Genomic DNA, 24,570 nt, shown 5'->3' with positions numbered 1-24,570 from the left:
GCGGGGGCGGAGAGGAAGAAACTAGAGAGGGAGTACGCAGGGTTGTGGGGGTCTGAGCCCCCGGACTCCAGAACATTGTGCCCACTCTCTGTCTGAAGCCTGGGCTGTCCCCTCCAGGTTGCGTCCGTTCCAGGTGTCCCCCCTCAAGCACAAGGTGTGGAAAGTATATAGGAACTCCCCAGGGCAGGGTGGGTTCTCTCACAAGCCAAATCTCGGTCATGACGTTCTCAGGGCCACCCCAGTTCCAGGCTGCTTGTTTGGAAGGGTATTTCCTGGGGAGTGAGTTGATCAATACCGGTTTCGAGCTTGCGGGGAGGAGAGGGCAGGGGAACAGGATAGTTTGTGCTCTAGTTTTTTCCATTTTAACTCTCCCTTTACTGGGCTTCTGGACAAGGAGGACAGGATTTAATAGTTTGTAAAGGGAGTTGAGAGACGCAGCAGCGGCTAGAGTAGGTAGGCACGTATGACGAGGAGGAGGAAGGGCAGGGAAGAAGAGAAATCTGTAGCGGCTGCCGGTTGAGGGAGGAAGAGGTGGGGGTGGGGGAGGAGGAGGGGGAGGAGAGAGATGACACGGGAGAGGAGGAGGGGGTTTCGAAGGGGGAGGAGGAGTGGGCTGGAGGGAGCTTCTGTGGCGGGACTGGCTGGCCAGCTTGGGCGAGGAGCCGGGAAGAGGAGGCAGTGGTGGCTGCAGCATTTCGAGCACTAACAGCAGCAGCAGAAACAATCACCAGCCACAAAGCGTCTTCTCCGGCTCAAGCAGCCACAGTCCCCTGTCTGTGATGGCGCTGAAAAGCTCAGAAAGCGAGGAAGCCAAGGGGCCCAGGCGGGAGGCAGACCAGGAACAGCAGGAGCTGGTGGGTAACCCTCAGCCAGAGCCGGAGCCCTTGCCAGTGCCCCCAATGGAGCCCAAGCCAGAGCCCCAGCCCCAAACAAATCCTGCAGCCCTGCCGGAGCTAGAGCTTGAGCCTGAGCCAGTGCACGAATCGGAGCCTACGCCCACCGTGGAGACCCGCCGTACAGCGCGCGGCTTCCAGCCCCCCGAAGGTGGTTTTGGCTGGATGGTGGTCTTCGCTGCCACTTGGTGCAATGGCTCTATCTTTGGCATCCAGAACTCCTTCGGGATCCTCTACTCCATGCTGCTGCAAGAGGAAAGAGAGAAGAATCGCCAAGTGGAGTTCCAAGCAGGTGAGTGGCCCCCAGCGCCCCACCTGGCATTCAAGGCAAAGGTGTCTGCTCTCAGACCCCTTACCTTCTGGTCCAAGGAAACTTTCCAGCTCGTCGCTTCAATTCCTTCCCTTGCCCATTGCCGGTGGCGCTACTATTGCGCGGGTTGAGGGGTTCCGTGTAGCTTTGGCTGTGGAGACTTAGGCGCCAGATGTCCTGGGTGGGACCTGGGACATTCATTGAGCACAGGAAAGGAATGAACTTTATTGCCCTGGGACAAATCCTGACGCATCTTTTGGGTTTTAAGTACCCTTACCGTGTGCACTGGGGGGAAATATTTAAATATTTGCAGAATGTTTTTTTTTAGGTGGCGGGGGGGGGGGGGGGGAGATGGGGAGGTGCCGGGGAGGGGCTTAAATTCAAGGAGAGAGAAGAGAGTTGGGAGGCTGGGAAGACTTTAAGAGAAACACTGTACCTCGGATCTCTGCAATCAGTCCTTGTTCCTGTAAGGGGAGTAGACACTTTAGGAAACCTGGTGACTGAGTGAAGAGTCAAACACATGGTAGTTGTGTGTGTGTGTGTGTGTGTGTGTGTGTGTGTGTGTGTGTGCAGTAGAGAGAGGAAGAGAGGGAGGGAGTGTGAGTGTGGGGGGGTGGGGGGGTGTGCGTCTCTTTGCCCGCGTTGGTTAAGGCCCAGACGGCCCAGCTGTCCTCTGCCACTCTGAGGAAGTGAGCAGATCTCTGTGCCCTGTGTGCTGAACCCCAAAGCAGACAGGAGGCGGTCACCGAGGTCTCCAGTCCAGAGAGGCAGGAAGCAGCTGGCAGGCTGGGCCCTGTGGTTCACTCTGCATGGCCCCCAACTTCAGCCCTTTGGTGCCCTAGGCCTCTCCGCTATCCTCTGTCCTCCTGGAGCTTCTTTCAGCCTTAACCAGAATGCTCCCACCTCTCCCGTTTTCACAGGAGGCCAACTTGGTCTTTTTCCCTAAGACAAACAGGGCTGGGGGGCATAGTCCTCACTCTCCAGGCCTGCAGCCAGAAGACCAAAGGCTTGTGCTCTCCTCTCATTTAGCCCTAGTGTGAGCTCAGAGAAGTCAGAGCTCCATTTCCTCAGCAAGCCACCCAGCAAAACCCCTTAGCGGTTCTGTTGAGGTGTCTTGGGAGGGAACCAAGGGGCTTGGAGCCCCTCTCCTCTAGTCTCACTCCCTCTTGTGGCTCCTCAGGACTGCTGCATTGGTGATCCACTGCAAGGTTGCAGTTCAGAATCTGTGGTTTCTCACAGTTTTGCCCTGGGCTGAAGAGTCCCTCTCACTCCCAACACATACTTCTGCTGCTCTCTGAGGGGGTCTGGAGATTATTTTGTTATTATGTATTCTTTTTATTGATTAAGGTATCACAAATGTGTCTTTATCCCCCCATTGTCCCATCATCCCCCCAGTCCTACCCTCACCCTCACCCCCTGTTGTCTGCGTCCATCGCTTATGCTTATATGCATGTATACAAGTCCTTTGGTTGATCTCTTCCCCTTACCCCCATCCTCCCCTACCTTCCCTCTGAGGTTTGAGCATCTGACCGATGCTTCTCTGTCTCTAGATCTGTTTTTGTTCATCGGTTTATGTTGTTCATTATAATCCACAAATGAGTGAGATCATGTGATATTTATCTTTCTCTGACTGACTTATTTCACTTACCATAATGCTCTCCAGCTCCATCCATGCTGTTGCAAATGGTAGGAGTCCTTTCCTTTCTACTGCAGCATAGTATTCCATTGTGGAGATGTGTCAAAGTTTTTTAATTCACTCATCTGCTGATGGACACTTAGGCTGATTCCAAATCTTAGCTATTGTAAATTGTGCTGCTATGAACATAGGGGTACATATATCCTTTCTGATTGGTGTTTCTGGTTTCTTGGGATATATTCCTAGAAGTGGGATCATTGGGTCAAATGGGAGTTCCATTTTTAGTTTTTTGAGGAAACTCCATACTGTTCTCCACAGTGGCTGCACCAGTCTGCATTCCCACCAGCAGTGCAACAGGGTTCCTTTTTCTCCGCATCCTCGCCAGCATTTGTCATTTGTTGATTTGTTGATGATAGCCATTCTGACAGGTGTGAGATGGTACCTCATTGTCATTTGGATTTGCATCTCTCAGATGATTAGTGACTTTGAGCATGTTTTCATATGTCTCTTGGCCTTCCTTCTATCTTCTTTCAAAAAGTATCTATTTAGGTCCGTTGCCCATTTTTTGATTGGGTTGTTTGTCTTCCTTTTGTTAAGTTGTATGAGTTCCCTGTAAATGTTGGAGATTAAACCATTATTGGAGATATCATTGGCAAATATGTTCTCCCATGTAGTGGGCTTTCTTGTTTTGTTGGTGGTTTCATTTGCTGTGCAGAAGCTTTTTATTTTGATGTAGTCCCATTTGTTTATTTTCCCTTTAGTTTCCATTGTCCTAGAAGCTGTGTCGGTGAAGATATTGCTTCAGCATATATCTGAGATTTTGTTGCCTGTGGATTCCTCTAATATTTTTATGCTTTCCCATCTTACATTTAAGTCCTTTATCCTTTTTGAGTTTATTTTTGTGTATGGTGTAAGTTAGTGGTCTAATTTCATTTTTTTTTTTTTTGCATGTGTCTGACCAAATTTCCCAGTACCATCTATTGAAGAGACTGTCTTGACTCCATTGTATGTTCTTGCCTCCTTTGTCAAATATTAATTGAGAATAGTGGTTTGGGTCGATTTCTGGGTTTTTTATTCTATTCCATTGGTCTATATGTCTGTTCTTGTGCACAGAAACCTTGTTTTCGGGTACATTTACCTGTGAGTCCCCTGGGTCCTTGGAGAGCCTCTCCTACTGCTCTCAACCAAGGACTTTTTTTTCATTTTTAGTTTCACTGGGCTGCAATTGAAGGAGTGTGGGGCTCTTGATGCCTCTGATCTTGTGACCCATCGGTGCCAGTGTGCTGGCCCCACTTGAAAGTTTGAGTGTGAGTCAGTGGCTGTCCAGGGCAGTCTCAGGACTGCTCAAGATGCATTGATGCCTGAATGAAGTGGGTCCCTGGACTGTGTGAAACAACTTCTAGGGGGGAGTTAATGCCACACTCAACCCAGGGACTACCTTTTCCTGCTTTGATACACTTCAAGGGCTCTTGGGAAGGCAGCCAGGGTAGGGCCTCTGGCTGTTGCCTAGGTTACCTGGGAGGGCACCTGCTGAGCATGATTGCTCTGTTGTTGACTGCAGGCTGTTGGCTTTTGTAATCAGTGGCAAAATCTGGATGAAACTTCATGGGAGATAGTGGGGGATGGGCTGAAGCTAGGCCCTGGCATTTATGTCCTGTGAGCAGGCCTAGAGCTTTGCCTTAAGAGTGTGTAATAAAACTTGGGAAAACCACTATTTTACCAGGAAGAGGTTTGCTGCTGAGGAACAAACTTTAAAGTAGGTTATCATAGTGGATTCACAGGGAGACCTGCTTGGGACTTTTATGTCAAGACCTCACCGTGCAGCTGGGAAGAGGGGTGCAATGGGCTGTGCAGAGGTATAGCTCGTGTGTACTCTGACACAGACTAGGTCCATTGATGGGATAAGGTTACTGGTTTAAATTTTGGTGAGTATATGTCAGGAAGGGACAGAAAGAAATTTGGTATGTTCCCAGTGTCTCAGAATACTTTGGTTTTGGTCATTTCTGGGGTGTGTCTTCAATTCATGAAAGTTGTTTTTGATACTGAGGGTTTTGGTGAATATCTCAATTTTTAATTTGAAAAAGTCAGGAATACCCCCACCATAATCCTGAGTTCCTAAAAAATCTCATCCTTAGCACTACCTTTCTTGAGCCCCTCAGCTTTCTTAAGCAACCATTCAGATCCTGAGGTTCCAAATGTATCTCTGCCTCCACCCACTTCCTGCAGTGTCCCCAAAATTTCCCTGCCGCTTGTGTCACAGCACTGTTTTCTCAAAGGGATAGAAGAAGCCCACAGAAGCTTGCTAAAATATTTACTAGTACCAACCAGTATGTACCCAACAGTCATTCTAGGGAATGCAGAACATACACCTCCACAGTCAAGGGGGTTGGGGCATTGTCCATTTCTATTACTGTCTGATATGCCTTCCATCTCTAAAAATTTATGAATTTAATGTTTGGAGGCACCCCACAACCAAAATTCTCTTTGGCTAGGCTTGGTATCTTCACAGCCTTAAAACTGCACTTATTGGCTTAATGGGTCTAAGGTTCTGCAGATGATTTGGACTGTTGTGAAGGAATCCCAGAAAAAGGTAGTTTTTATGTTTAGGGGCTAGATCCACATCAGAGGAATCTCTGGACATGGGGAAAAAATAATATGTGTTTGAAAATCAAGAAGTGAAAATCAGGCCATTCTAGAGCATGTCTTTGTGGACTCTAAAGTGTACAGTTGTGTAGTGGCACTATCAATATATTTTTGTCCCTTCTCTTCACTTGTTTTGAAAGGGAAGCTAATTTTCCTTGCATCTTAGGCTTGGGAAGAATGGCAGGCAAAAGTTTCTGAAATGGATGCAAGTAACCAAGGTCTGATTTAGGAAAAAAAGAAAAAGATCAGGAGAGAAATGAGCCTATTCTTTTTGCAGAGCTTGTGGGAAATTTGGGAGTCCCTCAACCCAGACCAAGCAGCAGACAGTACAGGAGCAACCAGGCAATTTGATGGAAATTATAATGTGGCTTTCTGGGATTAGAGGGGATCCTTTTGAAGAAAAGAGAAGCTATGTGGCATTGGTTGCAGGTCTCAGCTCATTATTGAAACTAAGTAAGTTAGAGCTGGGGCAGGGTTAGAGTTGAGGGTCAAGGGGACAAAGCAGAACAAGCCAGAGTGTGAACATTGGCTCCAAACCTAGGTCTTTTTTAATGTGCCCAGAGTAAACCCATTACCCTGCACTTTCCACCTCTACTGCTAGTCTAACACTAAGCCATAAAATATGATGGGAGGAATTTTATTGGGTAATTTATAAGTATGGTCTTTTCAGGCTCTCAGGTGGAAAAAGTATGGCTAGGGCTCTCACCACCCAGGAGCAGGGACAATGATCAGGAAGGTTGGGCACAAGATAATTCAGGCTCATGGGATACTCTGAAGATAGAATTTTCTAGGCAAGGGAAAATGGTACACTCTGACTTTGGGGCAAAGTCCCAAGGATGGGTGAGGCCAGTGGAACATTAGGCTCTTCCTCATCTTAGAGGCTTTGATTGCTTAGTTCAGTGTCTCACTGGGCTGACCACTAAATGCTGACTCTGGCAGCCAGGTACCTTTTGAGCAAACCTGCCAATGCCTTGCCTTTGACTGAAAACTTTTGCCTACTGTCCAGAGAAGCTAAATCAGGTCAGCTCAGTGCCTACTATGGAGCTTCAGGTCACAGGCATCTTTCATTGGCCAGGCATCTTTCAAGTCAATCCTCTCTGCCTTATCTCCAACCAAACTGGGTCCCAAACTGAGACCTTGACTCATACTGGAAGGGATGAGGAGGAGAATTTGGGCTATTTGGACATCAACCAGGGAAGATACTTGATTGAGTTGGTGTAGCTGGTTGAGGCTTGACTCGGTTCACTCACGGTCTAGTAGCCTCAAATCATCATTCTAAGTCTAGATATGGACTGTTAATCTCAGTAATACTAGCTAGGCAGTGACTAAGTTAGATGACTTGAGTTCCTGACTTGCTCTGTGATTTTGAACACTTTACTTCTCTGTACCTCAGTTTATCTGTCTATTAAATGAGAGGGTTAGACTAGAAATTTCTAGTTCTGCCTTTCTAGATTTCTAAAATTTTGTGATATTTCATTCTTTACATTCACCTGGCATTAATTTTTACTCATTCAGACAAATTTAATTTATTGATCTGCCTGAATTAGAGTGCAGATGGGTTGAGAGGTGATTGGAAAAGCAATGAAAAGCCATATAGATATCATTTGATCAGGTTGTGTGTAAAGACTATGATGCTGTTCATGTGTACTGATGTAGTTGAAAAGACCCACTCCTACTTTACCCAGTACCCAAAGGCAACTCTGGATGTACAACTGCTTCTTCCAGAATGCTCTGCTCAGCACATAACTGGGCCTGTAAGAGGATTCCCTTAGAGTGGGTCTGTATGCTGCTTTTTCCTAGAATTTGAGTGTATTCCTAAAAAAGCATTACACTGCAAACATTCCCTTAAGCCTCACTTTCAACCCCTCTCCTGAAGATTAATTTCCCAGATCTCATTCTTGTTTATCAGAAATTCATGGCTACTATGACCTTAGTTTGCTGTTACTTCAAGATAGAAAAGTAAGCCAAGATTCCTAAGTGTGATACATTGGTTTCCTTCAGGGGGCTTCAGATAGGGCATCTTTATTACTGGCTCAGGACTGCTGCTGCATCCCATTGTGGTGGGTGTGGGAAGGCTATCTGCCTCTTGTGGTCATAGAGAAGTCCCTCTTGGGTATCCACAATCTCTGGTCAACTTCAGCTTCATTATAGGGCCTAGCTGAGACTTGGTACTGAAATAGCAAGCACAGAGCCCTCTCTCCTTTTCCTTGAATTTATACTTGCATGTCATTGGAATTTTTCCTCCAGTGTCATGAAGAGTAAACAAGCAGCTGAACTGTCAACATTTGCAGAAATATGTAAAGGATGCTATCTCAACCTTTTGAGCAGACCAGTTTCCCAGAAATGTGTGCTGCTTTTTCCATCAGCATCTTTTGAATTTTAAATTTTGAAAAGAATCATTTTCTCTTTTCAGATTGTGTGAAAGATGGAATGGGATTTCCTGTCTTGAAAATATCTGTTTCACCTGGAACTGAATGAGTAAACCTTAGATAAAGCCTTTATTAGTAAAACCTTAGAGAAGTAAAACCTTTGTTCCAGTTTCTGGGGTTTGTAAGAGAAGAAGAGATGAAATTGGCGGTCCCAAACACATATTATTTTTTAAATTTATATTTATTGTTGAAAGTATTACAGATGTCCCCTTTGTTTTTTCCCATTGACCCCCCTCCACCCCGCACCCACCACTCTTAGACATTCACCACACTATTGTTTGTGTCCATGGGCTATGCATATATGCATATAAGTTCCCTGGTTAATCTCTCCCCACTATATCCACCCCCACCTTCCCTCTGAAATTCATCAGTCTGTTCCATGCTTCTATATCTCTGTATCTATTTTATTCATCAGTTTATTTTGGTCATTAGATTCCACATATGAGTGAGATCATCTGATATCTATCACTGACTGGCTTATTTTGCCTAGCATAATACTCTCCAGGTCCATCCATGATATTGCAAAAGGTAAGAGTTCCTTTGTTTTTAAAGCCATTTAGTATTCTACTGTGTAAATGTACCACAGCTTTCTTATCCACTCATCTGCTGAAGGGCACTTGGGCTATTGCAAATTGTGCTGTTATAAACATAGTGTTTCAGATTTCTTAGGATATCTTCCTATAAGTAGGATCACTGGGTCAAATGGGAGTTCCACTTTTAATTTTTTGAGGAAACTCTATACTGTTTTCCACATGGGCTGCACCAGTCTGCATTCCCACCAGCAGTTATTAGGATTCCCTTTTCTCCACATCCTCACCAACACTTGTCATTTGTTGATGATAGCCATTTTGACTGATGTGAGGTGATACCTAATTGTTGTTTTAATTTGCATCTCTCAGATGATTAGTGACTTTGAGCATTTTTTCATATGTCTCTTGGCCTTTTGTATGTCCACTTTGAAGAAGTGTCGATTTAGGTCCTTTGTCCATTTTTAAATTGGATTATTTGTCTTCCTTTTGTTAAGTTGTATGAGTTCCTTATATATTTTGGAAATTAACCCCTTTTCAGATGTATCATTGGCAAATATGTTCTCCCATGCAGGAGGCTCTCTTTTCATTTTGTTGATGGTTTCTTTTGCTGTGCAGAAGCTTTCTATTTTGATATAGTCCCCATTTTTAAATTTTCTTCTTCGTTTCATTTGCCCTAGGAGATGTATCCGTAAACATATTGCAACAAGAGATGGTGAGATTTTGCTGCCTATAGTTTCTTCTAAAATTTTTATGGTTTCACGACGTACATTTAAGTTATTTATCATTTTGAGTTTATTCTTGTGTATGGTATAAGTTGGTGATCTAGTATCATTTTTTGCATATATCTGTCCAATTTTCCCAACACCGTTTTTTGAAGAGACTGTCTTTATTCCATTGTATGCTCTTGCCTCCTTTGTCAAACATTAATTGAGCATAATGTCTTGGATAAATTTCTGGGTTCTCTGTTCTGTTCCATTGATCTATATGCCTGTTCTTGTGTACTATGCTGTTTTGTTTATAGAGTCTTTGTAGTATAACTTGATATCTGGTCCTGTGATGCCTCCAACTTTGTTCTTCTTTCTCAAGATTGCTATGGCTATTCAGGGTCTTAATTTTTTGTTCCATATAAATTTTTGGAGTATTTGTTCTAGATCTGTGAAATATATCATTGGTGTTTTAATAGGGATTGCATTGAATCAGTAGATTGCTTTGGGTAGTATGGATATTTTAATGATGTTGATCCTACCAATCCATGAACTTGGCATATTCTTCTACTTGTTTATATCTTCTATCTCTCTCTTTTTTTAGAATATCCTGTAGTTTTTCGAGTACAGGTCTTTTACCTCCTTGGTTAAGTTTATTCCTAAGTATCTTAATTTTTTTGTTGCAGTGGTAAAAGTTCCTCTTTCTGAGAGTTCATTATTGGTGTACAAAAGTGCCATAGATTTATGGTTGTTAATTTTGCATCCTACTATGTTGCCAAATTCATTCATTAAATATAGTAGTTTTTGGTGGAGTCTTTAGGGTTTTCTATGTATAATATCATGTCATCTGTGAATAATGACAGTTCTACTTTCATTTTCCAATTTGGATGCCTTTTATTTCTTCTTCTTGTCTGATTGTTGTGACTAGGACTTCCAGTACTATTTATATATATATAAAAGGCGTATGTGCAAAGTATACCCACGGGAGTTCGACCGGAAGTTCTATCACTCGCTAGGATGTGTGCTGACCACCGGGGGGCAGTGAAAAATGAAGGAAGGCCCCAGCCAGCAGCCAGCAGCTGGGGAAGGGAGGCCCCGTTCGGCAGCCAGAAGGTACCGATCGGCCCTGACCCTACCCATGCACAGTTTTCATGCACTGGGCCTCTAGTGTTGAGTAAGAGTGGTGAAAGTGGACATCCCTGTCTTATTCCTGTTCTTAATGGAAATGGTTTTAGTTTTTGTCCATTGACTATGATGTTGGATATAGGTTTGTCATATATGGCCTTTATTATGTTGAGGTATGATCTCTCTATTCCCACTTTACTGAGAATTTTTATGAAAACAAGCATGCTGGCTTTTGTCTAATGCTTTTTCAGCGTCAATTGATATGATCGTGTGATTTTTTGTCTTCCAATTTTTTATGTGATGTATCACAATTATTGATTTGTGAATATTGTACCAGCCTTGCATCCTCAGAATAAATCCCACTTGGTCATGGTATCTGATATTTTTAATGCATTGCTAGATTTGATTTGCTAATATTTTTGAGGGTTTTAGTATCTGTGTTCATCAGGGATTTTGGCTTGTAATTCTCTTACTTTGTGTTATCTTTATCTGGTTTTGGAATTAGACTAATGCTAACTTCATAAAAAGAGCTTGGAATTATTCCTTTCTCTTGCAATTTCTGGAATGGTTTGAGGAGTATAGGTGTTAGTTCTTTTTGAATGTTTGGTAAAACTCCCCTGTGAAACCGTCCAGACCAGGGATTTTGTTTGCTGTGAGTTGTTTTTTCTTATTACTTCTCCTATCTTATCAGTATAAGATAGGCAGGTTTTGGCCTATTCAGGTTTTCTTATTATTCCTGATTGAGTTTTGGAAGATTGTATTTTTCTAGGAATATGTCCTTTTCATCCCAGTTGTCCAGCCTCTTGGAATATAGTTGTTCATAGTATTTTTAAACAACCCTTTGTATTTCTGTGGGGTCAGTTGTTATTTTGCCCTTGTCGTTTCTGATTTTGTTTATTTGGGTCCTCTTTCTTTGTTTCTTGATGAGTCTGACTAAAGGTCCATCAATCTTATTTTTCTTTTCAAAGAATCAGCTCTTGGCTTTATTGATCTTTTGTATCTTTTTTGGGGGGTCTCTATGTCATTTATTTCTGCTCTGATCCTTAATAACTCCTTCCTTGTACTTTGGGCTTTTCTTGCTATTCTCTTTCTAATTCTTCAAGTTGTACAGTTAGATAGTCTATTAGAAGTTTTTCTTGTTTCTTGAGGTAGGCCTATAGTGCTATAAACTTCCCTCTCAGGACTGCTTTCACTGTGTCCCATATATTTTGGGTTGTTGTATGTTCATTTTCATTTGTTTCCAGGAAAAATTTTTTTATTTCTTTCTTGATCTTGTTGATAACCATTTATTGTTTAATAACATGCTCTTTAGCCTCCATGTATTTGAATATTTTTGAGTGTTTTTATTGTAGCTTATTTCAAGTTTCATGCCATTGTGATCCAAGATGTTTGATATGATTTCCATCTTCTTGAATTTGTAGTGACTTAGACTGTGTTTTAACAAATTGTCTATCTTTGAATATGTTTCATGTGTACTTGAGAAGAATACATATTCTGGAGCTCTGGGGTGAAATGTTCTGTAAATGTCAATTGATTACATCTGATGGAGTATGTTGTTTAGGATTGCTGTTTCCTTGTTGATTTTTTGTCTCCATCTATCTAGTGATGTCAGTGGGGTGTTAAAGTCTCCTACTATGATTGTATTGCTGTCCATCTCTCCCTTCAACTACTACAAGATATATATATATATATATATATATATATATATATATATATATATATACACATACACACATTTAAATGCTCCTGTGTTACGTGCATATGTTAACCAGAGTTATATCCTTTTGTTGTATCAATCCTTTTAGTATTATGAAGTGTCCTTCATTGTCTCTTGTTATGGCCTTCACTTTGAAGTCCATTTTGTCAGATATGAGTATTGCTACCCCAGCTTTTTTTCATTTCCATTTGCCTGGAAAAATTTTTTTCCATCCCTTCAGTTTCATTCTGTGTAAGTCTTTTGTTCTGAGCAAACCACATATTTTCTTGGCTCCTCCTGCTTTCATGGTGCATTTGTATCACATTTGCTAGATATGGCACTTCCCTTCCTCCCAGTATTGTTCCCTTGTATTTTTCCTTCCCTTGCTCAATTAGAGGAACAACTGGGGTTCTGGATGTTGCACAGGCCCAACTCCAGACTGGATCTCAGGCCCAATCCTATATATCTCACAGAGCCATTTCTTTAATTTTCTCCTTTCTCCTCTGTCTTATTCTCCACTTTCTGGGGGAAGGATGACTTTCTATGGGGCACTCAAGAGTGTGGAAGCCATCAAATCTGGATTTTTGCAGTAAGATAGCTGCTATGAAGCCCTTTTTCTATTTTTCACACCTTTTCTTTCCATAGCCCCAGGGCCCCAGCCAAGGAGATAGTATTGTAGTAGGTATTATCCAATAGTATTATAAAATATCCTGGTCAGTTGTACCCCTTTCTCTTCAAATATTCACTCTCATTATTCCTCATCTCCTAGGCCAACTGTACCTCCAGAGAGTTCAGACTGGGTTTCACTAGCTTCAGGAATTCTGGATAAAATAGAGGTTTTCCTTTTATTTGAGCCACTATCATCTCTCTTCTTATAAAAAATGCAGAATTGATGTTAAAGAAGTTGAAGAAGGGTGGAGGTGGATGCTCAAGTCCTAATTAGAGTCAAAAGTGCCTTCAGTGGGGATGGAGAGTGGGGAAGTGAAGTTCTCAGGTTAGTTGCTTCTCTGGTTCTATGCAGCTGAAGGGAACTGTCACTGAACAAGAAGTCTCTACCAGTCTCTTTGCCAAACTTATCTTGTGGATTAGCCTGCACATTCTCTTACCCAGGTTGAAAGGGTATGTGCATGCCCCCATGTTTCCAGACCTATGAGTAAGTGTGTATAGCTGTGTGATGTCTGTCTGGGTCAATTAGCATGGTTGCTTAGAACTTGGTATCTATGAGACTGAGGTCACAGGTTCAGTCACTTGTTCAGGTCACTGAGCTTATCACAAAGAAGAAACTCTTCTGTTTCCCATGCTTGCCCCTCATGTGGGGTTGGCACTAATCCCAAGGGGACTGAATAGAAGTATGGAGATGACTTTCTATAACCCTTCCCTGCTACTGGGGAAAAGATGCAAAGCACACATCCTAGATGGAGGAACCAAGATGGCAGCAAAGGTAAGCACCTGAACTTGCTGTCTCACATAACCACATAAAAACTACAACTAAAAGAAAAAAGGGATATCATCCAGAACCACGGGAAGGTTGGCTGAGTGGAAGTTCTACAACAAGAAGGAAAGAGAAAAGCGCATCTAGACTGGTAGGAGGTGCAGAGGTGCAGAAGAGCAAAGGTATGGAGGCGTGCCCAAAAATGGGCTGGCAACTGGGTACGATGTGGTCTTTTTCAATCAGGAGAGAGATACAAACTCCTGACTGCTCTGAATTCCAGTACCAGGCAAGACTCTGGGGACCCAGACTCATACGGGGAGAAACTGGACTATCTGGCATCGGCGGAACATGAGGGTGGCTTTCTCTCAGAGATGGTCACAGCGTTCATTGTTCCTGCACAGGGCCATAGGACACAGAGACCCAGGGACCTATCCAGGGCAGGGCCAATGGGCAACCATTGCTGTTTGCACCACCCCATGATTCCCTGAGACCACATCCCACCCAAGCTATACGCAGAGGCATTTGCATATAAATGGCCGGGCCTTTTGCAACCCAACCTAACAAACTGCAGCTGGGTCAAAGAACCCTAGAGCTTCCAAAAGAAGGCCTAAGCCTCATCAACAGCCTGCATTGCTTCACAGCTGTGGCTCATCTGGGCACCTCCTAACCCCAAACTAAGACAAGGAATCTGCAGATCTCTCTGTAGCTCCTGCTGGGTGGCCTCAGACAGGGGTTGACATTGCACCTCCTTGGAGATCCAAGAGCCAGTGCACCCAGTGGTCAAAGTGAGACCACACCAGATTACAGCTCTTCAGATCCATAAGAGACACACTCATGGGGCAGACTCAGTGAACACCAAAGCCCCACTGAAGCAAGTCTTGCCCCATAAGGTTGTTTCCAGCAAAGCAGTTCTCCCATTGTAGACACAACTGGTCCTCACAGCCAATTGGTCTGGAGGTCAATTCCACCCAGTGATACCAACAGTAATCAAGTCTTAACTACAACAAAACTGTGCACACAGCCCACAAAGGGGTACACCAAGAGCGTCCACCTCAGGTGACTGGGCAGGCTGAGCCACTGGGCCCTATAGGACACCTAGCACACAAAGCCACACTATCAATACAGGGAAGCAGCCAAAGTGCAGAGACAAAGAAACAGGTCACAAATGAAAGAAATGGTGGAAAGCAAACTACTGGATATAGTGTTCAAAACCACGGTTATAAGGTTACTCAAGAATCTTATAGAAACCTCTGAGAAATTTAGTGAGACCCTCAAGGATATGAAAAAGGACCAATTAGAGATTAAATATACACTGACTGAAATAAAGAATAATATACAAAGATCCAACAGCAGACTAGAGAATCCCAAGAATCAAGTCAAAGATTTGAAATACAAAGAAGCAAAAAACACCCAACTGGAAAAGCAAAAAGAATCCAAAAATATGAAGATAGTGTGAGAAGCCTCTAGGACAACTTCAAGTGTACCAACATCTGAATTATGGGGGTGCCAGAAGAAGAGACAGAGCAAGATATTGAAAACCTATTTGAAGAAATAATGACAGAATACTTCCCCTACTGGTGAAAGAAATAGACTTACAAGTCCAGGAAGTGCAGAGAACTCCAAACAAGAGGAATCCAAAGAGGACCACACCAAGACACATCATAATTAAAATGCCAAGGGCAAAAGACAAAGAGAAAATATTAAAAGCAGCAAGAGAAAAACAGTTAGTTACTTACAAGGGAGTACCCATACAACTGTCAGCTGATTTCTCAACAGAAACTATGCAGGCCAGAAGGGAGTGGCAAGAAATATTAAAAGTGATGAAAGCAAGAACCTACAACCAAGATTTCTCTACCCAGCAAAGCTATCATTTAAAATTGAAGGTCAGATAAAGAGCTTCACAGATAAGAACAAGCTGAAGGAGTTCATCACCACCAAACCAGTATTATATGAAATGCTGAAGGGTATTCTTTAAGAAGAGGAAGAAGAAGAAAAAGGTAAAGATAAAAATTATGAACAACAAAGTGACAACAAATACATATCTATCAACAAGTGAATCTAAAAATCGAGTGAATAAAAAATATGATGAACAGAATAAACTGATGAATATAATAGAATTAGGGACATAGAAAGGGAGTGGACTGACAATTCTCGGGGGGAACGTGGGTGTGGGGGTGCGGGAAGAGACTGGACCAAATTCGAACACCTATGGAGGAGGCCAATGGGGGGAGGGTAAGGGCATGGGGTGGGTGGGAACTGGGTGGAGGGGAACTATAGGGAGAAAAAAGAGGAACAACTGTAATAATATGAACAATAAAGACTTATTTTAAAAAATAAAAAACACACACATCCTAGTGATAACTGCTTTGCTGCATTCTACAATTTGATTTTTTAAACATTTACTTAGGTTAAGTATCTACACTAATAAAAGAGAGAGATGCAAATTGACCATACCTTCACAATACCCACCAGCCAATCAGGCATGGGTATGCAAATTAACTCAACAAAGATGGTAGGTTAATTTGCATACACAGGCGCTGAGTGGCCGGGGGTGGGACGCAGGCATTCAGCACCTCCCCAGCCACTCTGGGCCTCTGGGCAGTGTGGGAAGGTGGAAAGGTGGCTCTGGGCCAGAGCGAAGGCGGTGCTGGCAGCCAGGGGAAGGAAGGCCCATTCTTGCACGAATGTTCGTGCATCGGGCCTCTAGTCTATATATATAAAAGGCTAATATGCTAAGTGTCCATCTGACCAGTATCTATGACACACACTGACCATCAGGGGGCAGAGGCTCAATGCAGGAGCTGCCAAGCTGCAGTGACTGGGCAGCGGCAGTTCTTGGGCAACACAACCCAAAACCAGAGAGGAGGGAGCCCAATTCCTTGAGGGGCCATACGATTCCACCTTCGGCTGTGGGTTATGTTGTTGCTGGGGCACTGTTGGCCCCGAATCTGGTTTACTGCACACTTGCATTTGCATTCCACACCCTGTACAACAGCAACTTTGCAGAGTGCCCTCTCGCACTCCGGGACCCCTCGGAGGATTTTGGAGAGCTGGTTTTGGCTTGATCCCCACAGGCCAGGCCAAGGGACCCCACCTGCCAGAGGAACCCCACTCACTCTGCAGACACCCTTCAAGCCATGGCACCACCCCAGGTGCGACCAGCTGGGGAGGGACCACAGAAGGTTGTCTCCAGGGCATGTGTGGCCCATCTCACCCAGTCCCGCCCCTCTGGCCACCTTCTAATTAATTTCCTTTCAATGTGCACTAATCTATGCACTGGGTCACTAGTAATAATAATCCTATATAATAAAGAGGTAATATGCAAATTGACCATCACTCCAACACACAAGATGGCCACCCCATTAGGTCAAAGATGGCCACCCCCATGTGGACATAAGATGGCCACCACAAGATGGCCAGCAGGGGAGGGCAGTTGGAAGGAACCAGGCTTGCAAGGGAGAGCAGTTGGGGGCGATCAGGCCTGCAGGGGAGGGCAGTTAGGGGCAACCAGGCTGGCAAGGGAGGGCACTTAGGGGCGACCAGGCTGGCAAAGGAGGGCATTTAGGGGTGCCTGGGCCAGCAGGGGAGGGCAGTTGGGGGCGACCAGGCCTGCAGGAGAGGACAGTTAGGGGTGACCAGGCCTGCAGGGGAGGGCAGTTGAGGGTGACCAGGCCAGCAGGGGAGGGCAGTTAGGGGCAACCAGGCTGGCAGGGGAGTGGTTAGGGTGTGATCAGGCTGGCAGGCAGAAGCGGTTAGGGGCAATCAGGCAGGCAGGCAGGCGAGCGGTTGGGAGCCAGCAGTTCTGGATTGTGAGAAGGATGTCCGCTGCCCGTTTAGGCCCAATCCCAGTCGGACATCCCTCGAGGGGTCCCAGATTGGAGTGCAGGCTGGGCTGAGGGACACCCCTCCCCCCACCCCAGTGCACAAATTTTGTGCACCGGGCCTCTAGTAATAATAATAATAATAGTAATAGTAATAATAATAATAATAATAATAATAACAATAGCTAACACTTATTTAGCATTTAGCAATTAACTCTGTGCCACTTTACATGTACCAACTTATTTTAATTCTGAACAACCCAAAGAGGTAGGTACCATTATTTTCACCATTTCCTATATAAAGAGACAGCACAGAAGTTAACTTGCTTATGCTTATATAGCTAATAATGGCTGAGCCAGGATTTGAACCCACAGAGTCTGAGTCCAGAATTCCTACTTTTGGATATTTCTTAATGCATAGTGAAGATGGAGGGAGTAGCTACCAAGGGGGGACTGCTGCAGAGTTTTTTTCATTCCTGTAGCCTCAGAGTATCCTATGACTAAGGGATAAAAAGAGATGACCAAGAAAGAATTTATCAAACAGAAGTCCAACAGTCATGTCATCTTCCTCTACCCAGAGTCATGAACTTTGGATCCAAAAATGGCCAGAGAAACTGTCTCTTCTTAGTTGTTTTGCCCTGAATAAGTCATATCAGCTTTCAATGCTTCAGTGTTCTCATCTGCACAATGAGCTTAATAGTATTTAGTTTTTTAGAACTATGAAGGTCAAATGAGATTGTGTAGGTGAAAGACCTTTATAATTGGGAAGGAGGTGATGTTGTTGTTGTTATTATTATCCAGTAACCTTACTAAGCCCCTAGAAATTTAGTAGCTATACATTTCTCTACATGTGCCTGGATGAGGAGTTAGCCCCTCCTCCCTACCTTCTACCTCCCCACCCCATTCCATCCCCATCTCTACTCTGCATTCCTCTGTATTCTTCTGTACTGTAGCTAAGGACTGGCTGTGTTCTTTTTGTTATTTTTCCTCAGTTTTCTAAGAGTGCACGGAGAGGAGGGACCAAATTCCAGGCCATATACATTCAAGGAAACAAGGAATGTTGAAATATTTATAGCTCTTGGCAGGAGCTCAAAAATCTCTCTGAGTCAAGGCCTGAAGTTTTTAGTACGAATTGCTAGGAATTGGAGGTGGATGCTGGGTGGAGTTACGGTGTCACTTCCTCCTGGGGTCTCTCACAGAGCCTCTGTTCTCCTGAAGGTAGTGAGGAAGAAGGAAAGGGATATTTAGGGTCAGAAGATCTGGACCATGGAACTTTAAACATAAGAAGGGGCCTTGCTTGTTTGTATTCAGTTTTGGAATGGACCAATTTCCTTGTGTTCTAAACAAGATAGTCCTGGAGAACATAGGCCACAGAAGGCCAGAGGCCTAAAGAAGGAATGCAACGGGAGTTTTGAGCAAACATTTTAGTGACAACTTAGGGAGCCCTTATTAAGACCATCTAAGAGGCAAATCAGAATGGAAATGTTTCTCTTCTTTGTTACAAACAACAAATCAAAATCCCCAAGACCTTTGAGACTAAGATTTCAAATATACTAGGACTTGCCATCTTGATTTTCAGTGTTTTAAATGTCTGAGCTGGAAGGCATTTTAGAGAACATCTGATCCTATCCCTTCTGGTATTATATTTGAAGAGATGTGACCTCAATCAACATTATGGAAAGATGATTATAGTGAAGGTTGCTCAATTAGAGGAACAACTGGGGTTTTGGGAAATGGGTGCAAGGGATGGGGCTTCTGGCACCCTGGGAGTTCCCCAATTCAATCACTAGCATACTGACCACTTTATCTCTCCCAGAACTTTTTTTTTTTAATCCTCACCCAAGGATATTTTTCCATTGATTTTATTTATTTATTTATTTATTTATTTATTTATTTATTTATTTAGAGAGAGGGAAAGACAGAGAGAAATATTGATGTGAGACAAACACATCAATTGGTTGTCTACTGCACATACCTGGACCAGGGCCCAGGCTAGGGAGGAGCCTGCAACCGAGGTTCGTGTCCTTTACAAGAATGGACCCCGGGACGGAAGCTCTTTCCACTGAGCCAAACCGGTGAGGCCTCTGTGGAGTGGTGTGCCCAGGCATCACTTTGTGGAAAGAGATTGTATTATACTTAAATAAATGAAATTTTATTTATTTGATATTAGTCAAAATTTAAGATGTGTAATGGTGAAAAGTCTCTCTCCCACCCCTGTCTCCCAGCTACACTGATCCCCTCTGGATAGGCCATCAGTGTTACCTGGTGTGTCCTTTTGGAAATAGTCAGTATATGTACAAACAATTGTACGTGTGTGTGTGTATACACTCTATTTTTAAAACACAAATGGTAACCTATAATTTACATTATCCTCCATTTTGCCTTTTATGCTTCAAAATATATATGTTGGATGTTATTACACATTAAGTCTATAAAGTCCTCACTCTATTTTTATAACTGCACGGTATTTCCTAATATAGGTATATCATAATTTATTTAATAAACACTTTGCTAATATTAATTCATGCTGTTACCAATTTTTGAATATGAGCTTTGGAATCAAACAGCACTAGAGTCACTTATTACCACATGGCTGGCCAAAGGTTTTAGCTTTCGGAAGTCTGAGTTTTCTCATGTGTAAAATAACAACAACAACAATAATAGTAATAATAATAGTAATAGTATCTGTCATTATTGGTGTGGATGAGGTATATAAATCATCTAGCATATAGCCTGACACATACATAATCAACAAATAATGAATAGATGTTAGTCCTCTTCCTGCTCATAGGCCCACCCCATATTTCACACTTCCAATTTAATTAATGTAGGTTCGTTTCTAGTTAATAGGAGTTAATTATGTGCTAGGCTGGACCTTGAATGAACCAGAGAAGGAAAATTGTCCCTCAAGCAATTTATAGGAGGGGAGAAAGATGGCTGGCAGGACGGAGGTGAGGGAGAGGAAGTGAGTGAGTTAGGGGATCAAAGGAGACTGTGTGGATGTGTGTGGTGTGTGTGTGAGTGAGGGAGGGACAGTTAAATCTGGCAGGAGCAGCAGGGGCTGGCAGATCAGGCTCTCTTGGACAGGGAGAGACTACCACCGCTGCGGGCACTCCCTGGACTGCGGGACTCAGGCACGGAGCCCATACCATCTTGAAGGGGAGAGCGGCCTCTTCTAGGAATTCATCAGCACCACCACCCAGACAGACCTTGGACACTGCCCGCGATCCGGTAGCCACTCCAGCCAAAATCCTGCTGCCCCACCCACAGACCTGCGGACCCTGGGACCTCCACCTCCAAAGGTGCACCGCTCCCACACCAGTAAGTGCAACGTCCCCCTCCCCAGCGGCAGACCTCTGGATACCACATTCATGCATTCCCAGTGTGCGGGCATCCAGGGCATGCCACTACATAGGCAGCTCTTGGGAGCCACTGTGAGCCCCTGCTGGGTGTAATTTTGTACAGACAAGAGTGCAATGCCCCACAGTAGAAATTCTGAGTTCCCTCTTCCTGAATGACTGCCCACAGACAACCCAGCTGTGCAACTTCAGTGCCAGGGCACCTCAGAGTGCATCAGAGCTATGTGCCAGCAAATGCACCACCACAGTCACGCATTTCCAATGAGCAGGCACCCTGAACGCATCTATCCACAGAGGGCTTTTGGGAGCCACTGTGAGCCCGTGCTGGGTGTGATCTTGGACAAACAGGGACGCACTACCACCAGCAGTAGAAATTCTGAATTCACTCATCCTGGATACCTGCCCACAGATGACTCAATTACATGGCTTCAGTTCCAGGGCACTTCAGAGTGCTTCAGTGTGCTGGGCTGGCAAATGCACCGCAGGTGCCCCTATGAGCCACCCTTGGGAGCGCGTGCCTATCCACCACAGTCGCAGCAGCAAAAACTGAGTCTTCCCACCCCACAGGTGCAGAACTCTGCAAATGGTATCACTGATAAAGGTTTAATCTCCAACATCTACAGGCAGCTTATGCAACTTAATAAAAGGAAGATAAATGATCCAATAAAAAAATGGGCAACGGATCTAAATAGAATCTTTTCAAAAGAAGACAGAAGGAAGGCCAAGAGACACATGAAAACATGCTCAAAGTCACTACCTATCCGAGAGATGCAAATCAAAACGACAATGTAGAACCATCTCACACCTGTCAGAATGGCTATCATCAACAAATCAACAAACGGCAAGTGTTGGCGAAGATGCGGAGAAAAAGGAACCCTCGTGCACTGCTGGTGGGAATGCAGACTGGTGCAGCCACTGTGGAGAACAGTATGGAGTTTCCTCAAAAAACTGAAAATGGAACTCCCATTTGACCCAGTAATCCCACTCCTGGGAATATATCCAAAGAAACTAGAAACACCAATCAGAAAGGATATATGCACCCCTATGTTCATAGCAGCACAATTTACAATAGCTAAGATTTGGAAACAGCCTAGGTGCCCGTCAGCAGATGACTGGTTCAGAAAACTGTGGTATATCTACACTATGGAATACTATGCTGTCATAAAATAAAGAAGGAATTCTCATCATTTGCAGCAACCTGGATGAAATTGGAGAATATTATGCTAAGTGAAATAAGCCAGTCAATGAAAGAAAAATACCACATGATCTCACTCATTCATGGATAATAAAGAACATTATAAACTGATGGACAAAAAGATAGATACAGAGACAGTAAAGCATCAAACAGACTGTCAAATTACAGGGGGAAGGTTAGGGAGAGGTGGGGGAGATAAGAAATCATCCGAAGGACTTGTATGCATGCATATAAGCATAACTAATGGATTCAAAACTCTGGGGGGTGAGGGCATTATGGGAGTGGGGTGGGGGGGACATTGGTAAGATATGTACACATATAGTACCTTAATAAAAAAATTAAAATAAAAAGATGTATTACAAAGCCTCTGTTCTCAAAACTGACTGGTACTGGTACAAGAACAGACATTTAGACCAATGGATAGAATAGAGAACACAGAAGCCTACCCAAACCACTATGCTCAATTTATATTTGACTAAGGAGGCAAGAGCATACAATGGAGTCAAGACAGTGTCTTCAATAAATGGTACTGGGAAATTTGGTCAGACACGTGCAAAAAAGTGAAACTAGACTACCAACTTACACCATACACAAAAATAGACTAAAAAAGGATAAAGGACTTAAACATAAGATGGGAAAGCATAAAAATATTAGAGGAATCCACAGGCAACAAAATCTCAGATATATGCTGAAGCAATATCTTCACCAACACAGCTCCTAGGGCAATGGAAACTAAAGGGAAAATAAACAAATGGAACTACATCAAAATAAAAAGCTTCTGCACAACAAATGGAATCATCAACAAAACAAGAAAACCCATTGCATGGGAGACCATATTTGTCAACAATATCTCTGATAAGGGTTTAATCTCCAACATTTACAGGGAACTCATACAACTTAACAAATGAAGACAAACAACCCAATCAAAAAATGGGCAACGGACCTAAATAGATACTTTTTGAATGAAGACAGAAGGAAGGCCAAGAGACTTATGAAAACATGCTCAAAGTCACTAATCATCCAAGAGATGCAAATGCAAACAACAATGAGGTACCATCTCACACCTGTCAGAATTGTTATCATCAACAAATCAACAAATTACAAATGCTGGTGAGGATGCGGAGAAAAAGGATCCCTCCTTCACTGCTGGTGGGAATGCAGACTGGTGCAGCCACTGTGGAAAACAGTATAGAGTTTCCTAAAAAAACTAAAAATGGAACTTCCATTTGACCCAGTGATCTCACTTCTAGGAATATATCCCAAGAAACTAAAAACACCAATCAGAAAGGATATATGTACCCCTATGTTCATAGCAGCACAATTTACCATAGCTAAGATTTGGAGTCAGCCTAAGTGCCCATCAGCAGATGAGTGGATTAAAAAACTTTGGCACATCTACACAATGCAATACTATGTTGCATTAAAAAGGAAGGAACTCCTACCATTTGTAGCAGCATGGGTGAAGCCGGAGAGCATTATGCTAAGTGAAATAAGCCAGAGAAAGATAAATATCACATGATCTCACTCATTTGTGGATTATAATGAACAACATAAACCGATGAACAAAAACAGACCTAGAGACAGAGAAGCATTGATCAGATGCTCAAATCTCAGAGGGAAGGGAGGGGAGTGTAGGAGTAAGGGGGAGAGATCAACCAAAGGACTTGTATACATGCATATAAGCATAATCGATGGACACATACAACAGAAGGTGAGGGTGAGGGCAGGACTGGGGGATGAGGGAAAAATGGGGGGATAAAGACACAGTTGTAATACCTTAATTAATAAAAAATACATAATAAAAAATAAATTTATAATTACTTTGAGAAGATATACCATACCAAAGAATCATAGATCACTGCTAAGCATTAAAATATGTGTATATATAAAATTGAATGCAATTTTTTTGTGGTGATGTGAAAAAAGAGAGATGAGTATGAGTGCTAGAGGAATCAGGAAAGTTTTGCTGATAGCTTGAAATGGAATTTAGCTAAGTGGAGAGGGAGCCTATGAATCGGGCAGTGGCTGGGTGAAGGTTGAGAATCGGACATTTTGGTTGTTACTCAGAGTCTGGGTCTTTGCTTTCTTTGGGAATCCAGTGAGTCACTCTTCCCCATTAGGCCCTGAGCCAGCAGGTGGGTAGAGTAGAGGGGCAGGAGCAGAAGAAAATACTTAGTATATTTGGAGAGAAAGGCATGGAGGGGGATGTTTGGGTATTGGGCCACAGAATGAGGTGTCTGCAAATGGCTTATGTTATAGCCTGCCTAGCCCACATGACCTGCTCTTCTATATTAGCAGCCCAGGCACTTTTTCTAAGAGGTCCAAGAAGAGTAATAAAGATTCTGAGAGCAGAAGTGGCAGCAGCTCTCAGTCCCTTACCCTGAGTCCCAAACTGGCCTTCAGATCATGTGAGTCCCAGGAGAGGGATATTGAGTGATAATGATCTCTTCTTTGTGTGGCACATTGTACTTTACATTTTAGTTGATGTTTATCCTTGTAACAGAGACAGTTATGACATAAAATACTCAATTGAAACTCATCATGGGCCAACATCTTTGATCACAATAAGCACTATGTCGAAGAGTTCTGAAAAATGAAAAATCAAAGTTGTTTGTATTACTTAGGGAAAATTTCACAGCAAGGAAGTGCTGTGTAGAAATTCATATTCCCATTTTATAGTTGTAGAAATTGGAGAGAAGATTGAGGGCAAATGTGTGGTCTAAGGCTATACATTTAATATTTAGCAGAGCTGATACTAGACCCCAAGTCTCCTAATTTCATGTTCCATGGGAACAGA

At 43.3% G+C, this 24,570-nt stretch overlaps 1 protein-coding gene across 3 annotated transcripts in view; it reads left to right on the top strand.

Moving 5' to 3' along the window:
- Positions 1-630: 630 nt before the first annotated feature.
- The window catches only part of SLC16A2 (solute carrier family 16 member 2), a 212,681-nt gene continuing 188,741 nt past the window's right edge, over positions 631-24,570 (top strand). For 2 of the 3 annotated variants that reach the window (XM_079765955.1, XM_079765953.1), the window contains exon 1: positions 631-1,185. In XM_079765955.1, coding sequence (XP_079622081.1) covers positions 780-1,185 — 406 coding nt within the window. In that variant the 5' untranslated portion in view covers positions 631-779. The remainder of the gene's footprint in view (positions 1,186-24,570) is intronic. The other variant, XM_079765954.1, reaches the window with a different exon arrangement.

This window comes from Cnephaeus nilssonii (genome assembly GCF_951640355.1).
Source record: "Cnephaeus nilssonii genome assembly, chromosome: X".
Lineage (NCBI taxonomy): Eukaryota > Metazoa > Chordata > Mammalia > Chiroptera > Vespertilionidae > Cnephaeus > Cnephaeus nilssonii.
The sequence above is the reverse complement of the archived record's forward strand: the minus strand, read 5'-3'. Positions and strand labels throughout refer to the sequence as shown.